Genomic DNA, 15235 nt, shown 5'->3' with positions numbered 1-15235 from the left:
GCAGGTGCAAGGGCAGTACAAGAAATGTAGCAGTTTTGAAGGCTACATATTTATTAAAACCACTCAATAAAAAACATGACTTTTCAATGGGTGATCATCTGTTTATACAGACCAACAAGGGAAGGGTATATAGTGTCCCAAACCAAGGTAATCACTGCTTTCTAAAATGACATTTGCAAAGTCTTCCAGAATTAAAGAATTTAAAACAAACAAACAAAGTCTGCCTTCCTTTGGAATACCCTGAAGACACCCCTATACAATCAGCCAAAGGAAGTATATTTAGTTTTGCCCAGGGGGTAAAACCTATTATTTGATAAACAACTTGAAAATTCAGCCATTTGTGATTCCATTTCAGTATCTTTAAGGTAATAAACCAGAGTAACTTTGCCTAGAGAGTAAAAGGAAGATGTAAAAAACCCAAATATGCAACAATAGAGATCTTTCCAGGATATAGGGCTAATTACTTCAACTGAAGGTAATACAAATTCAGTTTTCTTTGTCAGATGTTTAAACATCAACTTTAACCCCCCACCCACCCAAAGGAGGGTAATTTAAGGATTTCAGCTCTTATTGACATTTGTTCCAATTCAGCACAAACTGTTGCCAATTTAATGGAAACAGAGACAGAAAGTAGTCTACATAAAAAATTCATTTTGCCCCCTTTCAATTAGACCTAATTTGCCTATTGCCTACAGTAGGACCTCATACAATAATTGTGGCAAGATCCCAACCCAGTATAGTTCTAAAGCCAATAGAACTAATTCCCCCTGTCCCCTGTACAATGAAAATGTAACAGTCCATTAAGAATCTTTTCAGCCAGCAAAGCATTAGTATCTGAAAGGACCTTACTGCTTGGAATATAATCCCAAGGTATTAACAAGGTATAAGGACTTGTGCTATATTATTCACATCCATTTTCCAAATATAAATTTGGCTATATTTACCAAACATCACTGCTTTAGTTTTATTATACATAATAGAGAGCTGTTAATTTTGATGGTATTGATAAACAGCCTTAGGAGTCTGTACAATCCTGTCTGGACATGGGTATAAGCGCGGCACTGTCTGCATAACGAAGGGCTGAAACCTTATTTTGGCCAACTTACAATCACCCCCTACAAACCGTATGATGCCATTTAAAAATATATTTCAAAGAAGTGGAGTAAGAAAGCATCCTTGCCAAACTCCTTTTGCGACTCTTCAAATCTCCAAATGCAGAGCCATAATACATTGCAGTTATTATGGATCCATACCCAACATTTGCAGCTTAATCCACCGGGTTTTCTGGGGGAGGGAATCAAAGGCAGATTTTAGATCAACAAAAGGGACAAAAAATCTGTTTGGTGAGACCTGGCAGGTTTTTATCTATAATATGGTTTCACAGGAAACAGTGATCAAGTGCTGAAGTCCAGCCTGCATTGGAACAAGCAGAGTCTTTCAGTTTCTCCATAAAATGCCCAGCATACATTTTTCCCAACACATCAAGTAGTATAATTCAGTGGTTTTCAACCGCTGGTCCGCGGACTGCTGCTGGCCCGCAGGACATTTCCTGCCAGTCTGCGAAAAAGCCGAGGAGGAGCTGAAGACAGATGGCATATAAGAGCAGCAACTCGAGCTCAGCCCGCTCTTCCTGCTCACTCAGCACTGCTGCTGTCGCCAGGGGAACTGATCTGTGCCAGCTCTTTCCCCTCCTGCTACTATCCTCCTGCTACTATCAGCTGAGTTCCTCTGGTGATGGCAGCAGCCCTGAGCAAGCGGGAAGAGTGGACTGAGTGTGAGTTGTTGTCCTTATATACAGCTCTGAGAATACCACTGCTGCTGCTGCTGCTGCCCCTTCAGTGTGTCATGTGCGTGGCCTCAAGCTGCCTGATTCTGGTCTTGTGCCACCTGACAAGGCGAGCAGTACGGCCATCTTCTAGCCGTTCCTGCTGATCGTAGCTCCTATGTGTGGGGCACAGAAACCAAAGAAGAACGAGTATGACTAATCCCCTCTCTTGGTCTACCACCTATAGGATGGTGGGATGCTGGTAGAGTATAGGCTTCGTTGCCTTGCAAGCTGATATTATTAAACAGCCAAGTTTCTTGGAAAAGCAGAATTGGAAAGTAACTGAGGTAGCTTAGAAAATAGATACTTTCAGTTTATTAAGCCTGATGAAATTTTAACATTTTGTAGACTATATCACAGGTTCCCATCAGTTTCCAAATGGCCTGTCATGTGGCATGAAGGAATGATTTCTCAGTTTCAGAAACACAAGTCCAAAACACACTTAGATATGCCAAATCAATTGCAACATTCTCTGGATACCAACCATGGCTAAAGATCATAGTCATATTTTTCTTATTATTTACTTAACACACAAATAGCGTAAAATCAACAGACTTGTCAACAGCTGACCCCAACAGGAATTATGTGCTTGCAAAACAATTAGATAAATGAACAGCCAATCCAGAATACATTCCAATCAATGCCAACCAACAGCCATGAGACAAAGGAGCCTACCAATGTTCAAACAATGAAAAATAAATACCTAAACAATATTTCATGAACTTTTTTCAGTTTAAAAGGCAAAAGACAGTGAGACAAAGAATGTATTTGTTTATAAGGAAGATAATATGGGTTTTATGAGCTAATTAAAGTAATAACCTTTTCTGTTCCTGTTGCTAAGCTTTGTGGTTATATGCATATGGTTGAAAGCATATTTGGCAAAGAAGCCTCTCCAGGACCTTCAATTCTCATTGAGACTTACAGCAAGCAGTGCAGAGAGAACACTGGTTTGTGCTTCACATCTAATCACTTGTAGGAAATTAAAAACAATAACTTGAGAGGTGACATTTTCATCCTGGAATGATTATCAAGATACACAGTCTACAGGGCAAATGCAAAAGCTTAGGACAACTAAAGCTAATTTAAGAATATAGATACTAATTTAAGAATTCACTACAACTGATTCCCTCTATTTTCTTTGACTTGAATTTTCTTTCACTTGAATTTTAGTTAAGGATTAAAATGTATTTATTATTTCTTATCAATTTTAAATCTGGTAAATATGCCTTTCTGAAAAAATGCATGAATACACACATTGCTTACAAATGCAATACTGACACTTAAATCAAAGGATGAACTGTAATGGCAAGCTGTTACTGATTCCCCATTTCCCCCAGCCAACTGGGCAAAATCTCAGCGAGAATTTCCCTGGTCTCTCAATTCCCAGACCAGACACTGGATTCAGCACATGACAACTCAGGCTTGGGGAACAAAACAATCTTATTCAAAGGATAATACATAGGGATGGAGGGCACTAAAACATTCAGACTAAAAGGATAAAACAGGGAAGGGGAGAGCGGAGTTAGAAAGCAGCAATAGTACAGTTTATAGCCAACCATGCACACCCAGTCCTAGGACCTTGTTGGCCCATTTGGACCCGAAAACAACAAAGCTAATCCTGAAAACAACAAAGTTATGCACACAAACTCTACCTTCGACAGGATCAAGAAGCTCGGGGCTTCATAGCATGCTTCGACACAGGGAACAGGGAACAAATGGATCTCCCAAAAAGGAACAAGAAAACCTCTGTTCCCCAGCCTTTATTCCCCCCCCCACACACACACACACTGGTCAACAGTGGGGAGATAGCCCATCCCCAGTCCATGAGTCCAACAATTTATTCCAGGCATCAGTCATTAACCGGTCATTGCAGTTATCTCTGGCATCCTTGAGGCCATAATTTCTGATACCTCCCAAAAATACATCACAGGTGGGGGAGAATGACTCCCAATACATTGGGCACCAGATTCCTGCCGAGCTGGCACCAGCATTTTTAACAGGTAACAGTTATGATAGTAATCCTTCCCTTACTCCCTGTGAGTCAAAGGGCTGGTTCATGTTACACAAACATCTTGTTTTACCTAACAGAAATATAAACGTCTTTAAAAGTATCCTTACCACTTCTATGGTTAGGCTGATTTCAAAAATACTGAAATAGCTTTTAATATAATTAAAAACAGTAATGCAGTCTTTCATTAGAGAGCCCTGAAAGGACCTGTTACTTTTTGGAGGACTCAGCATGGAAACAAACTTCATTTATCTTAAGCAATATGGTGCCTTTCATCCCTGACTGAAGCTGTCTAAAGTAAGTAAACAAAAGTATCAAAAATATAGAATTTAAGTTCATACATGCATCCCAAGGCATAATTCCACTACTGACCAGAGCTCCTGCTTATAGAAAGTACCTCTGTCTAATCTTCAGTGATGCCACCTCCCCCCTCAGCCTCCTGCTCCACAGCTCACAGAACCCTCTGTATAGCATTGGGAAGGGGCTGCTTGGGAATGTAAGGAAAATTGTTTGAACACATTTATTTCTGTAGTACAATATTGGATGGAACCCACTGACTTTTAATTAAAAGTGATGTTCAAATTCACTCAGAACATTTGCTAATAATAGTTCAGCTCACTACATAGAAAATATACAGGAAGCACTCAAACACAATTTTTGTTCAGCATTTTGTACTCTCTCACAGTATTTGCACAAAATTAATCTTTTATTCTTCTCTAAAGCTCTTTATCATGAACCCCACAGATTTTAGTCATTTAACAGCAGAATTCTATATAGGTCCTCAGAATCACTATGGGCATGAAAGCTGCTGAGTGAAGAAAGCTGACAGGAAGAAAACAGATGCATGTAAAACATTGCACTGGAGGAGAGCTTTGCAAATATCATGGACTGAAAGGCAAACAGCATATCTGTAACTGTTGTTGTTCAGGTGATCATCTGTGCATTCAGACATATGGGTGCTGTGCTTGTGCACTGCCCCCTCTGGGAAGATTTCTCTAGTTAGGCCTAGAACTTTCCACAGGAGCCCTGTCCCCACTCCCCCATTATATAAATAGTGGGCTCCTTCCATTTTCTCAATTCACCTGGAGATCGACATTTGCAGTACTTGCCAGTCCCCAAGTATTTTATCGGCATAACATTAGGAAGTAAAACTTTTGGATGTGTATGTACCTATGAATGTGACTATACAGTGGTACCTTGGCTCATGAACTTAATCCGTTCCAGGACTCTGGTCATGACCCAAATTGGTCGTGAGCCAAGTTAAATTTTCCCATAAGGTTCAATGTAAATAAGGTTAATCCGTTCTGTAACCAATTTTTTAAATCAGAAAAATGTGAAGCAAAGTGACAACAAAGATCACAGCCATCTTCCCCCTGACCCCAAATACAACTGCGACCATCTCCCCGCCCCCCCCCCCAGCACGACCGAGATTGCACCTGTCATCCCTGCAGGCACCCGTCATCCCGGCGCACTGGGGGGTGGAGGGGGAGAGATGGGTGTCATCACGGGCGCACTGGGGGAGAGTTGGGCGCAAACGGTGTGCTAGGGGTGGGGAGATGGCCGCGATCGCAGTTCCGTTCATGCAGGGAAGGCGTGCGTGATCACGGGTGCACTGCTGCAGGAAAGACAGGTGGAATCTTGGCCATCTCCCCCGCGGCTCTGCTTTGCTGCTCCTGTCTTTCCTGTGGCAGCGCACCTCTGATCACGCATGCCTTCCCTGCACAAAAGCAACTGGGATTGTGGCCATCTCCCTACTCGGTGCGGGGTGGGGGGGGAGATGGCTGTGATCTTGGGCGCCACCCAAAGCGGTGTTTGAGACCCAAGTCAAATTTTTTCAGAAATTTTTGTTCATGATCCGATTTGTTCATGAACCAAGGCTTTCGTGAGCCGAGGTACCACTGTACTTATTTCCACTGACACTGATGTGGGGTTGGCAAGTGGAATGCACAGATGACCACTTGAAGAATGACAGTTACAGATATGCATCCTGCCTTTTTCCATCATGGTCTCTGTGCATCACACAACCCACCCACCGACCCCACATCAGTGGTGGGAGGTGTCAGTACAATCATTTTATAGGTCAGTATAGTTCAAGAATAAGGTTTTTCCTTTATGTTCCACTGACCAGTCATTGCTGCATAAATATTCAGTCAATAGTACATGATTAAGAACAGTCAAGTTGTTCAAACATTCAGTCATTACTGTAGAATCAAGGATAATACAACCCATCCAAAGGAACAGTCCTGGTTTGCTCTGATGTCCAGTCGGTCATGTCGAACAAATGTGGATGGTGTCAACGCTATTGTAGCCTGGCAGAGGCTTTCTATGGGAAGTCCTGCATGGAGAGCCACTGAGGTGAGACTGCTTTTGTGGAGTAAGCAATAGGTCAGTCGGGAAAGCCCAGGTTCAACAGTTGGTATGACAGTTTTATAGTTTCAATGATCCAGTGTGCACAGCATTGAGGTTCAACTGGATCTCCTTTGGAATGATCCAAGTACTTAACAAAGAGTTGTTTAGTTTTGCAAAAGGACTCCGTTTGGGACCTAACAAATGCTAGTGCTTGATAGATGTTAAGAGTGTGGAGTGTTCTTTCAATGGCTGTGGTTGGTGATGGGTAGAAGGCTGGTAGCACAATGTCTTGATTCATGTGGAATGTTGAGGAAACCTTGGAAGAAAGGGTTTGTAGGCAGGACAACTTTGGTGGGTCCATACACAGTGCAGAAAGCTCACTTGTTCTCCATGCTGAGGTGATCACTACAAGGAAGGCAAACTTCCAAGTCATAAGTCTTAATTCAATTGTGGCTAGCGGTTCAAAGGGCGGTTTTGTTAGGGCAAGCAATACAACAGATAGGCTCCAGCTGGGCACCACCTGTTGAGCTGGAGGGCATAGATTTTTGAGTCCTTTCATGAAGTGACATGATAACGGATGGGAGAATGCAGTATAGCTGTCGATGTGACTGCAGTAAGTGGAGATTGCATACAAATAGACTTTTATTGAGGTAGGTTTAAATCCTGATTGATGTAGCAAGTGGAGAAAGTTAAGTATTGTCAGAATGGTAGCTGTAGAAGGGTCCATGGAATGGTCCCTCATGTATTTGCTGAATTTTGCTCCTTTTGTGGCATAGGAATGTCTAGTGTTCAATCATAAGGCCACTGCTAGTATGCTCTGGACCGAGGGTTCCAATTTAGCAGAGGTAGTCATGAGGTAGTAAGATATTGCATTGCTAGTTCTTACTTGAGGTAGAGGAGTCGATGAAGGTGTGGGATCCAAGGTTTAAGAGTCCATAGTGATATTCTCCAATTCGGCCACGTGTATGGCTATGAGTGTGATCTTTCTCTGGATGCACCAGTTCCAGATGCATGGGGTCAACCATGTTGGTGAGGTAGATTTCATACTACTTTGCTTGTTTAAGTAAAAGACAGTGTTGCTGTTATCAGAAACCACTTGTACGTGTCTCTCTGCCAGTAGCTGTTTGAATGCAATAAGTTCTTTGTGCACTGAAATTCTAGGTGGTTTATATGTAGTTTTCACTCTGGTCCAGTCCATACTCCTTGAGTCTGGTAGCAGCCTGAGTGGGCACCCCAGCTGCTGAGGGATGCATCCATAGTCAGGGTCACTGTCAGTTCTGTAGCTTGGAAAGGAAGGCCCTTGGATAAGCTGTGCTTCTGAGTCTACCATGCCAAACTCTCTCAGAGTTTTCTGAGGAGGATTGAAGGCTGGTCAAAAGTCCTTGCTGAACTGTAACTGGAGTGCACACATTCATAGTCTGGCGTATCGAACCATCAAAACCGTCAAAGCCATGTGTCCTAGAAGCTGTTGGATTTTGCAAGTGGATGTTCTGGGATTCAAGCGGAGCGCAGTGGCTGCAAGCATGAGCCTGTCCATTCGGTCCCACTGTAGAAAGGCTCAGCCCAACAAAGAATTGAGTACCACATCGATGTACTGTATTGTCTGTGTTGGGATGAGATTACATTTTTCCATGTTAATGATGAGTTCCAGACGATGGAGGGTATCACAGGTGGTCTCTAAAGCTTGCAGTAACTCTCATTTTGTATCAGCCAGTAGCAACTAATAGTCCAAATAAGAATATATTTGGATCCTCTGAAGTCAGAGCTGAGAGCACACCAGAACCATGCATTTGGTGAATACTCTTGGTGCCATGGAGAGACCAAATGGTAGGACACTGAACTCAGGTATTGTCTTGAAACCAAAGGAAGCGGCAATAGTCCAGATGAGTGTTTATGTGAAAGTAAGAATTTTTTAAATCAATGGATGCAAACCAGCCCCCTTTCTTTAAGAGTATCATTATACTCTGGAGGGAAACCATTCAGAACTTTTCGGTCAAAATGAAATGATTCACTTCTCATAGATCCAGAATTAGTAACTCACTGCCATCTTTCTCAGATAAAATATAGTGAATTAAAAACCCATTCTAACTCTGACTTGTGTACTGGATGGATTGCACCCTTTGCTAGTAAGTTGGTAATTTCCTCTGTTAGGATTGGAGAAGGAGGGGTAGTATGAACCATTCCTAGAGGAGGCAGGGTCTCAAATTCAATTCTGTAGCCATAATTTATGATGGAAAGTACCCACTGGTCAGATGTGATTGTTTTTTTGTGATGTGAATGATAGTATAAAGAAAGATTAAACTTTGTGAAAAGATCAAAAGCTGAGGTAAATTGAAGGAAATCACTAGAGATCCCAATCCACTCGCAAATAGCAGTCAAAATCAAACTGAGAAAATGGCAGGAGCCCACTATTTATATAACAGGGAGGGGGTGGGGCTCCTGTGGAAAGTTCTAGGCCTAACCAGAGAAATTTTCCTGAACAGGGCAACACTTGCAGGTGCAACACTTTCACAATGAAGAAAGGCAAACAGGTGGGTCCTAGATCAAATCAAGCTAGAACTTGCCCTGGAAGCAAAAATGACAAAACTGAAGGTGTTATACTTTGGGCACATCATGAGAAGGCGAAACTCACTGGAGAAGACAATCATGCTATGGAAAGTTCAAAGAAGAAGAGGAAGACCAGATATGAAATGGGTTGACTCCATAAAGGAATTCTCAGCCTTGAGTTTGCAAGAGCTGAGCAGGGCTGTTGAGGTTAGGCCATTTTAGAGGGCATTCATGCATATGGTTCCCATAAGTTGGAAATACACATTTTAAAATGGAATTTTTGAAAATATTGTGCCATAACAAATGCTTTGCTATTATAACAAGTAGAGTTACAAGAAATAAAATGCTTAAGATGCTCCTCTCATACAACACTGATTTAAGACAGGGACAATAAGAACACATCACATATGGTATCTGGGTTTATCATTTCTCTCTTCTCTGTAGCATACCAAGATTGATAATCAGTAGTATAGGTAACAAATACATACATTGCAGAATTAAATCTCTTTCTCTCCCTTTTTCCTCCTCTGTGTGTTTGTGTGTGTGCGCGCATGTGTGAGAGAGAAATGACATACAAGGCAATAGCTTTCTTCAAGATTCTGAAACAAAATTGTGAAATATTGACCATGAACAAGCACTGATGGCACTCTATCTTGAATCAAGACATTTTCTGTAAATAAAATGCATTTATATACATATCATATATAAATATATATAAATTATTCACATTCCTAATGGTCACAGGGCACACATAGTTTAACACTTACACAGGCCCATAATGCTATGGGTTGCACTCTCAATGATTTTAAGCCCCAAGATCAGAGCTTTAACTCATCCAATGCAGGGCAAAAGGAGGCAATTTTCATCTTCAGCAAAACAGGCTTTTTGGTCTGTCTGGAAATGGCATTTCATGTGAGGACGGAAGGAAGCTAGAGAAGCCTCAAGATAGTTTGTATCCTTGCTTATCCAGCCTCCTTTTGTTCCCCTCCACTGAAATACCCCTTATCTCCATCTTGGGCCAAGTTCCTGATTTCAGAGGCAAGCTGGTCTAGTTCTCTTCATGGCAGTTGTGATCCTTTTTGCATCATCTGCAAGGAAGAAGGGAGCAAATTTGTTTCCCAGGCCCAAGGTCAGAGTGCTGGGAATGTGAACTATTCTATAGTCTCTTAGACACTATCTACGGTCCATTGAATTGCTTCCTCCATTACCACAAAATAACAAAAATATTACACACAGAAATCTAGTACAATCTGTGTGTAATATTGTACTAGATTACAACTTAGTATAATACAATCTAGTATAAACCAGCTAAAAGATAATATCTGGTTTGCTGTTTTGTTATATTAATATTTGATATGCCAGACCATCAAGGTTCTGAAAATATGAAAACTAAACAGATATAACCCCATCAAAATCTCCACAAAAACAGATGTGAAACAAGGTTTAACAACTATAATGTATACTAACATATGCTCAGCATTGTCTGGGCAATGCATGGCCCATGGTCACATGAATTCCCCACTGCAATACAACATCCATCAAAGCCATTCCTTCCATCACCCTGCTTTTTTTCTTTAACACCGCAGATTGTGACTGGAATTAGGTAGCAAACTGCTGAAGAGGCTTAGGATGGCCTGCTTTATCTTGCAAACAAGTTAAATGGGCACATAAAGTTTATTTTTCATGTTCCTCTGGTATTTTCATGGAAGGGGCAATGTGGCCTGTGACAATCCAGGGCAGTAAATGGTCATTGGACTACCTAAAGTTGCAAATATTTGGTATACAGAAATAATTAGGCATCAAAACAGAAATTCAACTTCAAAATGGTACTGTAGAAGCTTACATTTCACAAAAGTAAATGAGGTGGTGATGAAGTACCACTGCAAGAGACAACTCAAATGCCAATACTGTATGTCATAATCGACAATACAAGCAAACTGAATGTGGAAGAAATGAATGTACATAAAGGGTAGCATGGTTCAGTAGGAATAAGCAAAAAGAAAACGAATATGCAGTTTATCACCTAGTACAGATTTGTTCATATGGAGGAAAAATTATGTCCACTCTATGGAGCCCTGCTGGGTCCCAACACTGAATGTCTTCAGACATTAGGCAAAAGCCTGAGTCTTGGTGGCCTTTCAGTTTGGCTGATTCTATTGTCTTTTTGTACGGGTTATTTTGCTGATTATTACTGGTTTTTGTCTTTGGTGAAACATCTGTATTTATATGCTCTGCTGTTCTCCATTATGAAAAAGAACTTGCAAACAGCAAAGGAATTGCATATGAGCCTTGAGAAATTCAACATATATATCAGTGTACTTAGTTGATCTTCTGTGATCAAATGGCCGAAGACTACAGTTTGAATTTTTTGACTTAGCAGGTCAATCCAAGACTAAGATTTCAGTTGGCTTCAATTTAGCTGATAATATTTTAGCATAATTCTTACCAAAGAATGAGTCATTTAATGGCAGACTGCACTCCAGTTTTTAAGCTTTTAATCCAAGGTCTAGATTCTTCACCCACAAAATCTTTTAACAAGCATATATTTCTACTGTACAAGTTTAAAAAACCAAAGCAAGCTTATCAGAACTATTTGCCCTTTAGAAAGAACAGAACATGAATAATGTTCATTACTGTCATACTGTGTAGAGAAAAACAGAATTTAGTCAGAAGGGGTGGTTTTTTTTTTTTTTTTTTAAGTTTACATGCAGCATTTAAAATGACCATTACACAATCACAGTGCATTGCCTTCCCTTTAAGGAGGACAGCAAGGTTTTCCTGTGAAGATAACAAACACACCATCATTTCCATCATCAGCCTTTTGAGACTGACTAAAAGAACAGTTTAAGAATAGCCTGTCAATTCAGCCTTTGAGTACCAAAATACTAATTTACACAAAATACTACATTAAAATATTATTAAACCAACCAAAGGCAGCATATGCAGACTTGAAAAGAAGTTTTCACACTTGGCTAAACTATCAAATGCAGTTGCTGACATGTAAACCAAATTCCATTTTCTTATCTTTTGGTCCTCATTATTTTCTTTGCCACTTTCACTGATCAAAGACGTTTGTTAAGTTTGTGTTTGCTACCTTCAGTTTTGTCTTTCCTGCTGTGAACTAGCTAGCTGGTACTTTGCAATTACTCTTCAGTGTATGAACTAACACCATAAAGATGGGATTAGATCTTCAATGCTGGATTATGCACACAAAGAAGTGGCAAGGAAGGAAAATGCCATTATCCAAGCACACAGTAAACATCAACAGAAACAATACAAAATAACATTAGCAGAAGTAAATTGTTCTTGTTTAAATATTCTCTTTTCAAGCTGTAGTCAGCAGAACAATCTACCTTTTAGCTAGGATTCCATCCCTAAGGATGTTTCTTTATGTAATACAAACTAGCATTCCTTTTGAGTTGGCTCATCAAAGCAGTTCCCTTTATTTTATCAGATAGTACAGTCATGCAAACATGGGGCAGCAGCATGACTGAGTCATGCACAATTAATCCGTCAAGTCTGCACAGTGTGGAGTCTACAGTCATAAGGTTGTGAGCATATGTGCTTTCTGAAAGTATATGAATCAATTTGTGTTTTTCTAAAGCAGAGGATTCTATTAAATATACTCTTAGTTTGTTTCACCACAAAGCATCCTAGCATATATGTATGCAATCTGATTTTTTCCTATAATTTTTTCTATTCTTTTATTTCTCCATTGCACCTGGCATAACTAATAAACTTGGAAAGTGGTGTACAGCTGTCTGGTTATGCCAAGGGAAACTCCTCCCTAGCTTTGTATAATCACTAAGGTTTCATTTTTATCTGTTGATTTGCTACCTCCAATTTTCCTTCCTCCTAGAGTTTTATTTGATTAGCATTCATTTGTAGAACTTCTATCTCTCCTTTTAAGGGTTTCATGTACATTATAGAGAAAATTAAACTCACTTGCAGGAAACCTTTGTTCTGTCAGCCACCGTAGTCCACTGCTGCTGGTTTGTAGAAACCTCAATGTAATAGCTGTAACTTCTGTCATCACAATCCCAGAGAAGTAATCTGTGTGAGAAAAGAAATAATGCAGTGTTCGACAGAAAACAATGTATTTTTTTCTACAGCCTTTTTAAACTTTGTAAATTTCTTATCCAAGTTAACACTTCATTACAGAATGTCTCTCTGATAATCAGGAGTTTTTGTTTGAAATTTATATCTTAACCTTTGTGAAGATCTTGTTGCCATTTTAGCTCAAAAGGGGAGCAGACATAAAATATACGAATGTTTACTTGCTTAAAATTCTTCTTTAAAAACTATTCCTAACTATTTCTAGATTTGAAGCTACAAGGAAGAACAGAATCCTAGATATACTGGCATGCCCTTCAAATATTTTAATGTACTTCTGATAATTTTGCTTTCTAAAGTTACCCCAGCTTAAATTTTATAAGCACTCTATAGTGTTATGAAAATTAGAGAAATTCTTTGAGATTCAATCAATTACTTCTTAATTTATCTTAATTTATGTAAAAAAAAATCAATCCATGTAGGAAGCTAGTACAATTGGCAAGTGTGAATGTAATTGCACCGCCAAACTGAAGGTCAGTCTATGATTCAAGGATCAACACAGAATATAGAAGTGAAGGGTAGAGAAGAAAACAAAACCATCATTATTCAGTGGCAGAATATCTCACTACTTAAATACATCCTTAAAAAAAAAGGTCTAGAATCCCAAAAGGAAATTAATTACCAGATGTTTAATTAAGCAGAAACTGTACTGAAGAGTAAAATAGGTTTATTCTATATATGCTTCAGTGTGGTTTAAAGAGGTAGCAATTTTAATCCAAAAATGATTTTAGTCTGTAATTCAACAGGCTATCACTGATCCCAATGATTGGGTTATGATTGTGGCTGGAAAATACAATAAGAAAGTTATTGTTTTGATTAACATGTAGGAGCCCATCAATGTTTCTCCAGTTATGTTCCATGCATGTTTCAGCAAAATGGTTGTTACTGCATATGCTTATTCTGGGCAGATGGGGTAGGGTAAATTTTAATGAGACCTTAGATCTTCTCCTGCATAGGAATACACTGACTCTTAATGGTACAAAATACAGTTTGGGACTGTATAGCTGAATTCAGCCTGGTTGAATCCTGGAGATAGATACATCTGGATGAGAGAGTATACATTTCTTCATCTTCATAACTGATTTTGGTTAGATTATTTTTTGGTATCCACATCCCTCCTATGTCAAATTTGTTGTTGTTGTTGTTAGTCGTGAAGTCATGTCCGACCTATCGCGTCCCCATGGACAACATTCCTCCAGGCCTTCCTGTCCTCCACCATCCCCCAGAGTCCACCTAAGCTCACACCAACTGCTTCAGTGACTCCATCTAGCCACCTCATTCTCTGCCATCCCCTTCTTCTTTTGCCATCTATTGTTCCCAGCATTAGGCTCTTCTCCAGGTAGTCCTTTCTTCTCATTAGGTGGCCAAAGTATTTGAGTTTCATTTTCAGTATCTGGCCTTCTAAAGAGTAGTCATGGTTGATCTCCTCTAGGATTGCCTGGTTTGATCACCTTGTAATCCAAGGGACTCTCAGGAGTCTTCTCCAGCACCACAATTCATCAGGTGGCCAAAGTATTAGAGTTTCATCTTCAGTATCTGGCCTTCTAAAGAGCTGTCAGGGTTGATCTCCTCTAGGACTGACCGGTTTGATCGCCTTGCGGTCCAAGGGACTCGCAGGAGTCTCCTCTAGCACCACAATTCAAAGGCCTCAGTTCTTTGGCGCTCAGCCTTCCTTATGGTCCAATTCTCACAGCCATACATTGCAACTGGGAAAACCATAGCCTTGACTATACGCACCTTTGTTGGCAGGGTGATGTCTCCGCTTTTTAGTATGCTGTCTAGATTTGCCATAGCTTTCCTCCCAAGGAGCAAGCGTCTTTTAATTTCTTGGCTGCAGTCCCCATCTGCCGTGATCTTGGAGCCCAGGAAAATAAAATCTGTCACTACCTTCATTTTCCCCCATCTATTTGCCAGGAAGTGAGAGGACCGGATGCCATGATCTTAGTTTTCTTAATGTTGAGTTTCAAGCCAACTTTTGTGCTCTCCTCCTTCACTCGCATCAAGAGGCTCTTTAGTTCCTCTTCACTTTCTGCCATTAGAGTAGTATCATCTGCATATCTGAGGTTGTTGATATTTCTCCCAGCAATCTTAATTCCAACTGGTGATTCATCTAGGCCCGCCTTTCTCATGATGTGCTCTGTATATAAGTTAAATAGGCAGGGCGACAGTATACAGCCTTGCCGAACTCCTTTCTCAATTTTGAAACAATCAGTGGTTCCGTGTCCAGTTCTCACTGTTGCTTCTTGACCCGCATATAGGTTTCTCAAGAGACAAATAAGATGGTCTGGTACTCCCATCTCTTTAAGAACTTGCCACAATTTGTTGTGATCCACACAGTCAAAGGCTTTAGCATAGTCAATGAAGCAGAAGTAGATGTTTTTCTGGAACTCCCT

At 40.3% G+C, this 15235-nt stretch overlaps 1 protein-coding gene across 5 annotated transcripts in view; it reads right to left on the bottom strand.

The window, feature by feature from the left end:
• Positions 1-15235, bottom strand: part of BTBD9 (BTB domain containing 9) — a 214016-nt gene that overhangs the window by 54508 nt on the left and 144273 nt on the right. For 3 of the 5 annotated variants that reach the window (XM_044443333.1, XM_044443498.1, XM_044443422.1), the window contains one exon: positions 12675-12782. In XM_044443333.1, coding sequence (XP_044299268.1) covers positions 12675-12782 — 108 coding nt within the window. Of the gene's footprint in view, positions 1-9021; positions 9818-12674; positions 12783-15235 lie in introns of those variants that run through there. The other 2 variants (XR_006416041.1, XM_044443589.1) reach the window with 2 other exon arrangements.

This window comes from Varanus komodoensis, unplaced genomic scaffold (assembly GCF_004798865.1).
Source record: "Varanus komodoensis strain SLA01 unplaced genomic scaffold, ASM479886v1 scaffold1, whole genome shotgun sequence".
NCBI lineage: Eukaryota > Metazoa > Chordata > Lepidosauria > Squamata > Varanidae > Varanus > Varanus komodoensis.
The sequence above is the reverse complement of the archived record's forward strand: the minus strand, read 5'-3'. Positions and strand labels throughout refer to the sequence as shown.